The 14,940-nt window shown below is 41.3% G+C and overlaps 2 protein-coding genes across 2 annotated transcripts; one reads left to right on the top strand and one right to left on the bottom strand.

The window, feature by feature from the left end:
- Positions 1 to 2,555: 2,555 nt before the first annotated feature.
- On the bottom strand, positions 2,556 to 9,229 carry LOC122778643 (aquaporin-1-like; the record flags this gene model as incomplete). The annotated part of the gene is made up of 5 exons (XM_044040707.1): positions 8,867 to 9,229; positions 7,990 to 8,151; positions 7,755 to 7,835; positions 7,404 to 7,491; positions 2,556 to 2,575 (listed from the first exon to the last, which is right to left on the bottom strand). Coding segments are annotated over exons 1-5 (714 nt in total), but the record flags the coding sequence as incomplete, so codon positions are not given.
- A 1,674-nt stretch (positions 9,230 to 10,903) lies between these two features.
- LOC122778807 (phosphatidylinositol transfer protein beta isoform-like) lies at positions 10,904 to 11,722 on the top strand. The gene has a single exon (XM_044040903.1). It carries the CDS (start codon positions 10,904 to 10,906, stop codon positions 11,720 to 11,722), a length of 819 nt encoding a protein of 272 aa, XP_043896838.1.
- The last annotated feature ends 3,218 nt before the right edge of the window (positions 11,723 to 14,940 follow it).

Here is a 14,940-nt window from a genome sequence, read left to right as displayed (position 1 = left end):
TTCCATTCTTTCTTTCTTTCTAAATGTGGATGGTTTCACAAGTTAGGCAGTACCTCATCTGTGGGAATATACGGTGTGTTTGATTCATGGCAGGGTTCCCACGGGTGTGGAACTGGGACACTCAGCTCACATGGTGCCAGACAGTAGTTGAGACATAAATACACAAGGGCTTTTTGCCCTGTAGTCCTTACAATAGTTGTCCTCCCTAGACCACATTTTGCACTACCAGCACATTCTGAGGCCAAGTTAGTTTCATTAAATATGTTTTATGCTGAAATATTATTATTATATATTATATAATTTTCTCAGTATGTCAAAGTGTAAAACTTCACAAATATAACCGATCTTCAAATTGCATCTCGGAATCTGCAAATATGTCTTAAAGACTTAGCACTGGTGTCAGGCTGTCGTGGTACATTTTTCAGAGAGGGTTCACCATCTACTGCCTTTCTCTTCAGCTACATTTTGTCAGTGTTGCTTTTATCACCCTCAAAGGCCTGAAGTCTTTGTAGATGTTTTAATGAAGTCTAATTTTTAAAAGCGTTTACTGCACATCAACTTCACAGAGAACATTTTTATTCACCTCAACTTGATCCCTCTCCTTTGGGGAAACAATGAAATGATGATGGAAGTGACACTTACCAAAAATAAACTCATGAGATAATGGAATGAGGACAAGTAGCACAAGCGTACACGTACACACACATTTTCAACCTATTGGAGTTTTGTTGTACAGTAAAAGTAGCAAAAAAAAAATATATAAAAAAAATTGCAATTAAAACTGATGCTTGAAAAGGAAACACGGCCAACTCCATAAGCACCCACTGTAAGGGCCTTTCAGAATATTACCCTGTTTGCAGAGTTAAACTTTTATATGATCAGCTGAGTAATGCTGACAAAGCATTTCCCTACTTCTTGCAGAATGTCACTGATGCAGGTACAGCAGCTGCATAAAAAAGTGTCCCATATTCATATATATATATATATATATATATATACATATACAACAAACCAACCATATCAAGGCTGAATCAAGACATGGTCACACATTTCAATTGAATATAGTTATCAAATGTGGCACTATTACTGTATGGTGTGAGGACATTTGTGGACAGAGATATGAGGCACTTTGTTTACAAAAATCCCAAACTGCCCAATTATCACAGGACGTAATATTTTAGATTGTTAAGGTTTTTTTATTCCCATATGGAATACCTACAGAAAAATGGTCAGTAAAAACCCTGTTGCAAATCATGGATGCTGGTCTTGACATTGTCCTTCAGAAGTGACTTGGTCGTTCATGCTTGCAGCGATTCATGTTGGTACAGCAATCAGATTATAACAGGATTAAAGGAGGAATTCAGTTGGCATTGCGTGTATATACATAATACATATGTGATAGCCTCTGATTAGATTGGATCAGTTCATCAGAGTCCATAATTTCTGATTTGTCCACTGGGGTGGATTGGGATTTGGGATTGCAGCTTTCTGTCCTGAGCTCCTGTCATCAGATGACACAGTGTGACATACTTGTTTCATAAAGTAACAGATGACCTGAGTCATTTGGCACACATTGTATTGCCTTCATGGTCCGACTCTTTTTCTTTGTTTTGTTAGGTGTCTTTGCAGCAAAGGACATTGTTGCTGGTTCATGGGTTTTATCTGGATATTCCAGCTTTCTCCCAGATGCAATTTGGGTTTAGGTCAGTTGAAAAAACGTGTAATTGTGAACGTGTATGGTCATTTGTATACTGGTCTTGTGATAGGCCTGTGAGGTGTCCAGAGCTGTGCACCGTGCACCAAATGTCAGCTGGGACTGGCTCCAACTTTTCCACAGTTCTATTCATACTACAACAAGAATTTGTCTGCATCAGTTTTTCTGCAGATGCTCCCTGAAAACAGGGGAAAGGACAATCAGTATATGCCTTTAAAATTAGTCACACAATCACTGTAATTGACTCTCTTAAAGAGGCCAGAGTGACCCCCCTCCTTAAAAAACCCACCCTTGACCCGTCTGAAGTACATAAGTACAGACCTGTCTCTCTTCTTCCTTTTCTCTCCAAAACTCTGGAGCATGCTATCTTTAATCAACTCTCCTCCTATCTTCACCGGAACAACCTTCTTGATCCTCTTCAGTCTGGTTTTAAAGCAGGTCACTCGACCGAAACCGCACTTCTTGCTGTCACTGAGCAACTCCACACTGCCAGGGCTGCCTCTCTTCCCTCTGTGCTCATCCTCTTGGACCTTTCTGCAGCATTTGACACAGTTAACCACCAGATCCTTATTTCCTCCCTTCAAGAACTAGGTGTCTCAGGCTCTGCACTTCTCGTCCTATCTTCAAAACCGAACATACAGAGTAACCTGGAGAGGATCCGTGTCGGAACCCTGTCCTCTATCTACTGGGGTCCCTCAGGGTTCTGTCTTGGGCCCTCTCCTCTTCTCTCTATACACCAACTCTCTTGGTTCTATTATTCTCTCTCATGGTTTGTCCTATCACAGCTAGGCCAATGACACCCAACTCATTCTCTCTTTTCCCAGCTCCGACACACATGTAGCAGAACAGATCTCCGCTTGTCTGACCAACATCTCTCAGTGGATGTCTGACCATCACCTGAAACTCAATCTCGACAAGACTGAGTTTCTTTTTCTCCCAGGAAAGGGCTCTCCCACCACAGACCTAACCATCACCCTCGACAACTCTGTGGTAACTCCTTCTCATACCACAAGGAACCTGGGTGTGACACTTGATGACCATCTCTCCCTCACTGCCAACATTGCTGCAACAGCTCGATCTTGCAGATACATGTTGCACAACATCAGAAGGATACGGCCTCAGAAGGCGGCACAGGTTCTGGTCCAGGCTCTTGTCATCTCACACTTGGATTACTGCAACTCCCTCCCGGCTGGTCTCCCTGCGTGTGCCATACGACCTCTGCAATTCATCCAGAATGCAGCAGCTCGACTGGTCTTCAACTTACCAAAATTCTCCCACACTACACCGCTCCTCCGCTGCCTTCACTGGCTTCCTGGAGCTGCTCGCATCTGCTTCAAGACTCTAGTGCTTCCATGAGTTCCATGCTACAAACGGATCCGGTCCAGCCTACATCCAGGACATGATCAAAATCTACACCCCAGCTCGCCCACTCCGCTCTGCATCGGCAAACCGGCTCGCTGCCCCCTCACTGAGAGGATCGCAGAGGCATTCGCAGAACTCGAGACTGTTCACTGTCCTAGCTCCCAAATGGTGGAACGAGCTCCCTATCGACATCTGGACAGCGCAAAGCCTCCACATCTTCCGCAGCCGACTAAAAACACATTTCTTCCGACTCCACCTCGACTAAGACGACGACGACAAAAAAAACAACACAAAACAAAAAAAAAACGTATACATCGCACTTATGACTAGCACTTCATAGTTGGCTTACTTGAAGCAATGAAGATTACAGGTTATGCACTCACTTCTAGCTCTTCTAGCACTTACTTCTAGCTCTTATTTGTACCCAAATGTTTAAATGCACTTATTGTAAGTCGCTTTGGATAAAAGCGTCTGCTAAATGACATGTAATGTAAATGTAATGTAACTATAATATCAAAAGATATCCCAATCAAACTGTATTGAAGGGATGGATTTGTGCACTGGCTCAAATTGATTAATTTGAATCAATAGATGTCTAGATGTCACTCACTCAAAATCACACAAGCTATGAACAACATAAACACCAGTGTGTGTGTGAGTGAGTGAGCGTCTGTGGGTGTGTGTATGGGCGTGCATGGGAAACAGGAAGTAAAGAAGATACAGGAAGTGACACAGTTGGTAACCAGAACGGCACCAAAATGGCGACACAAGATGGTGTGTACACAATGCCACATATCTCAGGCCAAAACAGCGTGTTCTATGAATGAACAAAGCATCATATGCAGCATTAGTTTACTCTACAAGTAAAATGTTGCCTACAGTAAGACAGATGGTTGTGGTAGACTAACTCCAAATGATAGCTCGTAATAGTCCAGAGCCTCTTTGATATGGCAGCCCTCAATCTAGGTACAAATTCTGGAAAGTGAAAGGAATTCTTTTTAAAAAAAACAAAACTTTACAGAGATTTTGGGAAAAAAACTACAGGCAAGGCATACAGTAGTAGTCAACTGAGTAGCAGTGAGTGGTGACAGGATGTGGAGACACCCACTCAAGACAGGGACCTGTTGACAGCACACTGGGGAGCAAAATAGAGGAATGAGAGATGGTATGAGGAAGACTCTGACAGGAGGGTCTCACGAGGGACTTCACATCAAATGGAATGGTGGAAGATCTGGGAATGCGTCAAACAGACTGTGACTGTGAGAAAGACAGGTTGAACATTTGGATACTAATATAAGGAATTGCCATCCATAAATATCTCTTAATTAGATGAGAATTAGGCTGTGAAACAAATTTGTAATTAAAGTGGACGATTTGACCTAAATGCACAATGGACCAATCAGTGTTCTGTCAATGTGATACATTGGTTAAATTTAGCAGCTTTTGCTTTCACACTGTGCCTCTTTGAACTCTTTTGAAAGACAATATTCACTTGTTATGCTCATGGAAGTGATCATCTGGATAAGTGGGTCCTCTTTGGCTCACCCTGCTCTGATATTGGTTGTTCAAACTAGAAAAAGCCTCAAAATCCTTCAATTAATAGCATAACCTGTAATCTTCATTGCTGCTCTCTCGATGTCTCTGAGCTACTGTATATTTCATCAGCCACTAATAAGTCTGCCCTGCTCCCCTGTGTGTGGTGACTGTATTGTTTCATGTTGTGTAGGTGTTGCTATGAGGGTTTGTAATGAAACTGATTATGAATTATTTACCACAGACTTTTTAAATATTTGATTGAAGGGAAATAAGATCAGTTGAATATGGATGATATTTTTCCAGCACTTTGTTGCATTACGAGTAATATAGTCCCTTTTATTTCATATCGAACAAAGGGGGAACACTTTTAACTGAGATAATGAATTATCATGATAGCCACCAACACTTATGATGTGCCTCTTGCTCACATTTTACATCATTTCCAACAAGTACGTGGAACTCACTGGCTGTCTTCCTTTTTGGCAGAATGATAAGCCACACTTGAGAGGCAGGAGACGACAGGAAGCAGCTCACAGCCACTTCAGTATTTAACGCCGATGCTTGATTTGACATTTCAGTTACTGTGATACAGCGGAGGAGAAGGAGTGATGGGAGAGGAGCGGGGGAATCAGTGAGCTGGCTCTCTCTCTGCCTCTCCATCACTGTCAGTGGTTTTCTGAAGCATCGTTTTTTAATATAGCAAATAATTAAAATGTGACACTGAAAGAGTGGAAGAGTCCGCACATTATTTTTTTTTCTCACTGCAGTTTCGCCAATGTAAAAAAAGGGAGCTGTTAGAATGATTCACAGTGTGTTCAGCCTGAACAATGGTGCAGATAATTAAGTAGCTACCTACAGGATAGTTGGTTTACAGATAAAACAGTCCTTTTATAAGCATCTGTATTTCCAGAACAGTTGGTTTGCAACCCGGTCCGACTGAAGGTCTTTCTGTGTGGAGTTCTACCCATGGGCACATGGGTTTTCTCCAGTTTACAGAGGTTAATTGGACTCTCGGAATTGACCATAAGTGAGAATGTGAGAGTGACTGTGATCCCTGTGATGGACTGACAATCTGTAAAATGGTAGAAAATGGACGAATTAATGATTTCTGTCTCTTCCGCTTGCTCTCTGGGTGCACACCTTTTTTAGGATCTTTTGTCATAAGCACTCTGAACTTGACAGCAACAGCCGTCCTCGTGAGGACCAAAGCCTGGTCATAGTGGGATAACACGGAGCACTGGTGTGTTTTAAAACCTTTTTCTGGTATCAGGATAAGGTTTGGTTAACCGGGCATGACTAAATGGAAGTCAATGCAGAAGAGCAGTAGAAATGTGTGTCTGTGTGTGTTTACTGTGTTAGTGGTCCTCTAAAAATTTCTTAAACCAAAATCTGGTCCTAATGAGGTAAAACCTAATGTCTGAGAAACGGGTTATGAGTTTAACGCTAAGGGATTAGGGATTTAAAATTCATGCTGCAGACTGTGCTCACATGCACATGAAAGAGGGTAATGATTTGGTCAAGTACATATTTTTTTGCGTTTCCATTAGGAACAGTACCAAAATAATAGTGTTTCTTCAATGGCGGCAGTCTATTTTCATATTTGATGTCTTGTTGAAACAGCTACAAACCAAGCAGAAAAAAACTAGCTGTTCTGTTGTTGTCCATCGTGTTGTTGTCTGTTGTGTCGCACTTGAAGTCGTTGTCGGATGCAACGTCATTCACCGTTTCAAACCGTACCGTACCAAACTGAACTGTACCATAATGGAAACATGGGTTATTACTTGCCATTTCACAGTGGTTTTCCATCTGCTTTCTATTCATGGTTACTAAGCATCACTGAGATTGGCTATTAGTGTGTTTCACACACAAATGGTTAAAAGCAAATGACAACTTACAGGGAATTTAATTTCAGAATCCCTTTGTTTGATTCCAATTGGTGCCATATGTTGATCCATTGTTGTAGTTGCAATAAAACCATTAGTGAGTTGTTGCAAATGCTATATAAATTAAACATTTTACCAGTTGCAATGGTCTTATCCATATTATATTACATAATAATATCTCTTTTATTTGGTTGGAAATGAATTTATTTGACTGTTGAAGTAGGTAAAATTTCCCACTACATCAACGTTTGAGTGACAGTTTGTATACAAGAGAAAGTAACTGACCTGTGATCACAATCCACGTTTTATTTTAAGTAGTGAAGTCAAGAGTCATTTACAGGAGCGCTGTAAATCTAAACCTATAACAGGTCGTATGATCCAATTCTAATTTATTCCTTGCTTAGTTGGGAGGTTGGTCAAATCTGAGGGAAAACATAGGGTTCTAAGCCTGACTTGGAGCCAATTGACTTGCTGGCCTTGAGGGCACGCAGGTCAGACCTTCACATCCACTGGTATCTTATGGCAGTTGGCATTATAATGATGTCTTCCTGCTTTGGCTCCTCTCCCTCTGTATCTTAAATGCTAGTGATGTAGGAGATTGTCCTTTTATTGATAATAATGTTGACTAGGCAATTTGCATTTCCGCACATACTGCAGCTGGGAATGCCGATTACTCAGACTGCTGCCTTTAACCCATGCATGATCCACCTTGACATGGAAACCAATACAGACCAAAAGCAAGCAAGTGTTCCGTTCGTCTTCCGTGGAAAAAAAAATATGGCAGAAAAAGTTCCAGTCGGTCTTCGAGTGTCACTAAGTAGTTGTATTTGCACAGAACTATTTTGAGGTCATTTACACAGAGGCATTTTCAGCATTTGCATTGTCCCCGACCAGTGCTCTCATGCAACTAAAGCAACTATTACATTTAGGACTGAGCAGAAAATCGTACATGAGAGCTGCTCCTATGCCTCCAGTGATCGGCCCAATCCAGTAAACCTGTATTGAGAAACAAAGATTAATCTTTGGATCAGTATTGGTTAATGTGTAATCCATTGTCATCAATGAAAAACTCTCCATATGGTTGAAAAGGTAAATCTTTTGATCTGAACACTTTTTTATTGGTGTTATAAACCAATATTTAGTTTTTATTTTAAATCTTGCAAGATAGAGTGTATTGACCCAATGGGCAACTGAGCAGTTGGTTGCTCGCTCTAGTTTCAGCTGACTTATCAATGCGTAAAGGGGCTTGTCTGACTTACCCAGTGGTTTTCAAAATTGTTTAGTATTAAAGCCGGACCAAAGGAACGTGCAGGATTGATTCCACAGCCTGTGTAACTGATCTGAAATCAACAACAGACATCACAAGAGAATATCTTCAGCTACATGTCATAATGGAGACTGAATCAGGTGAATGACATGATTTTAAACAATAATAAACACTCAGAGGGCACCATCATGTTTTCTGCTCCTCAAATGTACTGAGGTGCAACTTACAATCGCCAAATGTCCGAGGCAGACTGAGAGACCAATGGCCAAGGGTGCTGAACCAGTGATATCACACCGCCTTTTATCAGTGACTGCAAGGATACACAGCACCAGCTGGAACGTTGTTAGGAGCTCAATGCCCAAGGCTTGGCTGAGAGTGACACCATTGATCTGTGAAAGGAATCCAAAAACAAGTTTATTACTCTTTGTCACTTAGATGGATGGCTTCTTCTCATGACCACTTCCCACTTAGCAGCCAATAGCATTGCCCTGGATGTCTGACACCAATGTGGCATTACAACAGTTTCACTACAGTCAGATGTAATTTTTTTTAAGCTTTAGAGTAGGACTAGAAGTAATAATTTAATCCTAGTCCTGGGGACCAACTGCTCTTCATGTTTTAGACCAGGCCTGAGATTGGCTCGGGACCCCCGACAACCCTCAAGTGGAGGTCAAAGTGGTAGAATATGAATGAGCAGCACTTTAGTCTGGGTGAGCAAAAATGGAGAAAATGTAATTACACAAATACTTGCATGACTTTTCACCAGTGCTGTTAGTGTAGTAGCACTTAATGAAACTATAACCACTGCAGAAGGGAGAATCAGCTTCCTGTTTGCAGTGACACACATGCTCAGTGCACCTCGACAATCAGGTTATGTCAGAAAGCAGATCATCGTTATCCTGAAACACTGCACATAAAAACCTAGTATGGATGTATCCTTAGTCTGAGGTTGACTCAAGACTCAGTTGGAACTTTACGTACCGCTGCACGATATTGCAGTGCATCATGTTTCTTGGCAAAGTGGGATGTCTTGGAGCTACCACTCTCAAAGCACATAATATCATATGTTCTATCAACAGCAACAATATGAAAGGTTGTACTTACAGTGTTGAGCCCCAGTGCTTCGGTGGTATTTGGACGTGCTACATACAGAGAAAGACAGGCCAGGGTTGAACCCAGCATCTGTGCAATTACATACATAATGGCTTTGAATATACTGATCTGGCAGCTGGCAAGCATCCCAACGGTAACTGCAGGATTCAGGTGGGCTCCACTGATGTGGCCCAAACTCTGGACAACTGTGGCGATGCCCAAACCGAAGGCCAGAGACACCTTTATCTCCTGATCTGGACTGCTGTTGTTTGTGTTCCCAATGGCTGCGGCAATGCCACCGAAAACGATAACAATCGTACCAATCAGTTCAGCCAGAACGGCTCTCCAGAACCTTTTGCTCGTTATCTCTGTCATAATGGTGGTGGGCTTTTTAGAACCTGAAAGAGAGGCCCACGTTGTATTAATGAGAAATCAAAAAGAGTGGTCTGTAATAGCATTAAAGGGATATTAAAGGTATAGTACAGATTTTTGGGCATTAAGTTATATGACATAGACACCAGTAGTAGAGTAGATGCAACACTGTCAAATCATTTAACAAGTCTCCAGTTCAGAGATCTCTCCCCGGGTTGCAAGTGGAGAAATGTAGTACCACTTATGGTTATGTAAACATCTGTATGTCAGAACAAGCTACCAATTTGGCACTATTTTCAGGCCCTGTTTCACTAACCCTGGAAGCCGCACAAGTCACAGGTCGTAGTGTATCACCTGCTTTAATTAGAGTGTGTGAGGGAAATTTAACAAGCAGTGCTCCAGCCAAACCCAAAAGGGAAGGAAAGAATGGAACGGTTAGGGGCCTCTATTTTGATACTATTCCAGCTGCTTGATGCATTCAAGGAACCTCATAAATTTCAGCAATTATGCAAACACACATGTTGCTGCCACTTTGCTGTAATAGATGCAATGCTAATTAGTAATTAATTTGGTTACTGCATGTGCTATTAACATTTATTCAATAGCACATTTCAATGGGCTATTGATCAGCCTGTAAATTTGCAATCATCTTTTTTTCCTTCTTCAAACTTGTTATTCCATCATCCACTATTGGTCAAACCTCTAGTACATGCAGACTGATTAACATTGTAGAGTGCTTTGAAAAAGAGGGGATGTTAACATTCACAAGTTGGACATTAAAGTACATTATGTTACTACATAACGCCATATTCAGGTCAATATATCTGTTGCTGGAGAATATTCTGGACCATATTAGTCATTGTTTTGTAAGATAGCAATAATAATAAAAAAGTTAGAATATTTGTTTGCCCCCAAGGATGAATAATAAAAGTATTATAATCGTAGAAATAGCCCTTTAAGGTTAGACATTGAACACATGAAGAAGTCAACTATGGACAATTTTGCAACCAATTGCAATAATATTTAAATATTAAAAACATATTTAATTAAATCGAGTGACAGCCGAGGACATATCAGGAGACGTTTCGAACATGCTTGCTATTTGTTGCTGATCATTTGTTCTGTACATGGGTCGCCAGGGCAACAGCATTTAAATTGCCTTTAATCTGTGCTCTCCATGAATGTTTTTTTTTCTTTTACCTGAAGAGATGAGAAGACGAGTGGATTCTTTTCAATCACTTCTTAAAACCCTTCTCTACTTTGCAGTTGTTGTGATTGGTATTTCACGGCAGGTGGGTTGGTTGATCTTCGTCTTTTGCAAACTTCTGGCAGTCTGTACGCTATTCAGTATAAAGCTGCCCTCCAACATTTAGCAGTACTTATATTGTAGAACACAATTTGGTATAATTCCCTGCATAAACTATTTAATTCATGATGTATTGCAAATGCTCCGCTCAAACACTGCATCCTTAATGTTGCATTACTACTCTTTCCTGAAATTAGGTGATGTCATCCTTTCATCTTTAAACCTTACAGCCTTTTATCATCATTTTTCATGCTCTTGCAGTTGAACACGAGCATCGCGTGAATGTCTGAATGTATAGATACGTGTGTAATGCGACACACTTTTTTATTCTTTGTTGTGACGTAAACCCCTCAGTGCTGGAGCCTGGAGTGATGAAGATGGTTCTCATCAAAGAATACCGCATAGTGTTGCCAGTCTCTGTGCAAGAGTATCAGGTAGGACAGTTGTACTCTGTGGCTATGGCCAGCAAGCATGAGACGGGAGGAGGAGAAGGCATAGAGATACTGAAGAATGAACCCTATGAGGAGGATGGAGAGAAGGGACAATACACACATAAAGTATACTATCTAAAGAGTAAAGTCCCAAGCTATGTGAAGCTGATTGCACCAGAGGGAGGATTAGTTTTTCATGAAAGGGCTTGGAATGCCTACCCATACTGTCGCACAATTGTGACGAATGAGTACATGAAGGACAACTTTATGATAAAAATTGAGACATGGCACAAACCTGAGATGGGAACAGTAAACAATGTACACAATCTGGAAGAGAACCTGTGGGATACTGTGCAGGTGGTGCCCATAGATATCGCAAACAAAGGAGAAGTAGCTCCTGGAGACTACAAGCCGGATGAAGATCCTGCTCTTTTCCACTCAGTCAAGACAGACAGAGGACCTCTCGGCCCTCAGTGGAAGAATGATCTGGCAAAGACAAACTGTCCTCACATATGCTCATACAAACTGGTCACTGTCAAGTTCAAATGGTGGGGTCTGCAGACCAAAGTGGAAAATCTGATCCATAGGCAAGCAAAGCGCTTTTTCACCAACTTCCACCGGCAGCTGTTCTGCTGTATTGACAAATGGGTGGATTTGACCATGGAGGACATCAGACGGATGGAAGAGGAGACTTGCAGAGAGCTCGGGGAGATGCTTCAGACGGGAGATGTGCGAGGCACTTACGCAGCAGACGATTAGAGGCCAATCACTGTAGGTCAAACACCAGAGGCAGGCTGGCTGAAACATGATTTTGTAAATATATGAAAATAAAATTAAATGAATTACATTACAATGTAGGTCAGACGGTGGTGTAGTGGTTAGCACTCTCGCCTTGCAGCGAGAAGACCCGGGTTCGACCCCCGGTTGGAACAAGGGCCTTTCTGCATGGAGTTTGCATGTTCTCCCCGTGTGTGCATGGGTTCTCTCCGGGTACTCCGGCTTCCTCCCACAGTCCAAAAACATGCAATGTGGGGATTAGGTGAATTGGACACTCTAAATTGACCATAGGAGTGAGTGTGAGAGTGAATGGTTGTTTGTCTCTATTGGCACAGCACCCCCCGCGACCCTCTGGTGGAGGATAAAGCGGTTAGATGATGACTGACTGACATTACAATGTAATTGTTAAATGATAATGACAATGGATTTTGTTTTTATTTGTGTGTAAACCATAAGTCAAAGAGTCAAGCCTTTTAAATGAATGATAATGTTTGTAGGTCAACAGATTTCAACAATAATTGGTATGAGATGACGTTTTAGAAGGTATTGGGACATTTGTCGCCCCCTTTCTACCCTCCTTTGTACTAAAGGGACCAGCACTAGGAGTCTTGCCCCACTGTGGCTTGGTCAATTTAGAGTGTCCCATTAACTCAATCAATGGGGAGCAATGGGGATTGGGTACCTTGCCTAGAGGTTCCCCTGCCCGTCCCCATGGATTCAAATCTGTAACCCTCCGGTTACAAGTCACGTTCCCTTTCCACTAGGCCATGGGCTGTGCATTTATATTCTTGACATGTAAAAAAACCCAACACTACTTCTTCTTCCCTGTGTTTGATTGTCCTCTGGCTGTTGGTTGGTTAATTGTGATAGTTAATCACATTTGTGTCACATCACGTTCTATTTTTTGTAATTAGTCTACTTTGACCATGTAGGTCTCAGTGTTTCCTTCAGAAATGATAATGCAACAGCATTTGCACTTCGCCTCAGTTTAGATGCCTTCTCTGTTTCATACAGGCTGTTGAGGTGCAGTACTGTTGGTGGAAAAGAACAAACAACACAATGGCATCAGCAAAAGTGAAAGCTGGGAGGAAGATCCACTTTTGGACTCACCAACAGATGCAATGTATGCTTCTAAAGGTGAAAGAATAAAATGCAAGACACAGGGCGAGGACAGCGAAGCAGGCTCGGCGTACTGTGGAAACATGTTCTTTTTAAAAATTCTATTGTGGCGTTTTTTTGGGGAGCTCTAGCAACCCTTTTTCCAAAGTCAAAATCTTAAGCGACTACGCTTTCCCCTGGTTACTTTTGCAGGAACATCAACAGTAAACCCCGTAAGGAGGCGATGTGGTGCACACAATGTGGACACACTTTTCCAGAGGCTGGAGGCAGCAGTTCAGGGAGAAGGAGATCAAATGTTCTTAGTGTGCTTCCATATGAACTGAAGTGTGGTTCTGTACACTGGACACTTTGCAGTATTTGTTCCTTTGTCTGTGCTTATAAACTATACACACATACTTGAAACATACATACTGACATTTGTCTTGACTGAGATTGCACTGCACCTGTAATTACATTCTGTCATTGCTGCAGTATTTGGTGTTATTGTACAACAAATAAATGGTTTTATCATTATACCCTGAACCTTCCCCTTAAATTATGTTCCCAACAGTGAATGGATAAAGAAACGTACACATTGATATATCAACTATCTAACAATGGCGTGGAAAAAAACTGTTACCATCCCAATTACATGTACAAATCTGGGTGCTACAGAGAGCCATGCTGGATCGAATTTGTGATATTACTATTAGCATGTACATGATCCATCTCACATCCGTCTCGCCGTTCCTGTTTGTTTTTCTGTGATGTAAAGGTCAACAAGAAAGTGATTCACTACGCACTAATTTAAAGAGAGATACAGTGCCACCGATGGAGCTTTAGTCAGACTCGGCAAATAGTCCGATTGCCTGTCTTAGTCAGACTACGGCCTTAGCTTGATTAAACTGTGCATGTAAACATAAAGAGTGGCAGCTGATGCTCCACTGTGATGATACACCCACCTCCCTGCCTCACATATCAAATATCAAATAGTTTTTCACTGTCTATTGATCTCCTCTGCTCTTTTTGTCAAACAGGCTGCAGCATTAACAAATGCAAACACTCTGACTCATAGAGCAGCAAAATCAGTTTTCATCATCTCTCAGCAGCTGCAGCCAACTTCTTTATGCTTTTTTTATTGTTTCCTTCATAGCCATAAAGAAGGACCAGGAACAAAATGATCTCATTCAATTGTAAAGCGGACATCAACAATAACATTGATTATATTATAAATATGACATAAAAAAATGAAAAAAAGCACACATGAAGATATATTCCTTTATTCCTCTAATAAGTAAAGATAACTATGATTAAATTATAAAATAAAACACATGCAATAAAACAAAACATATACGCAAAATACATGCTCTTCCTGGGAGGGCAGTGAATCATTCCGAGTAGGTCAGACTCAGCTCAGTCAGTTATTTATTTATTTCACTGACTAAGCGATTGATCCTTGACCATCCCCCAACAGATCAGGAGAAGAGATGCGGAGAGTCGGGGACACACACACACACACAGAAGCCCCATCTGTGATAAATAAATAAAAATAAACAAATCGCAATGTCAGTTTTTTTTCCCCAATATCGTGCAGCCCTACCTTCCACGACAATGCTGATTGTGAGAGGATTTTCAGTCTTGTTGGCAAAAACAGGTCCCACATACAGAGCCAGCGTGAGCACTGCTCTTGGAAGTGCTTTGGTAATATCGACAACTGTATGGTTTTAAATCAAACTTTAATTAAGAATTGCCTCTTCATTAATAAAAGGTGCTAAAATTTCAAGGTTGGCAGGTCTGAATGCATCTCCACTGAAGACGTAGTGTTTCTTGTCTTGGCTGAACATTTTCTTAGAGGGCTCAAAGGTTTGGTAAGGTATTTCCAACCCTGAGCTACATCTTGTACTGTTGGATTAATTCTTCTTACAACATGATGAGTTTGTGTGTTGCTGCATTTTTGAATCAAGGTAGAGTTCATCTTTCTTAAAATAAATAAATAAAAATAAAAACTAAAAAAGTTTCTGATTTGTGATTGAGAGAAATAATGAATCCAGGCAGTTCTACAATGTTTGGGGCAGATTGGTGCAGATGGTGTCAAACATTGG

Source organism: Solea senegalensis, linkage group LG12 (genome assembly GCF_019176455.1).
Source record: "Solea senegalensis isolate Sse05_10M linkage group LG12, IFAPA_SoseM_1, whole genome shotgun sequence".
Taxonomy (NCBI): Eukaryota; Metazoa; Chordata; class Actinopteri; order Pleuronectiformes; family Soleidae; genus Solea; species Solea senegalensis.
Note: the sequence above shows the minus strand (reverse complement) of the source record. Positions and strands in the feature narration are given on the sequence as shown.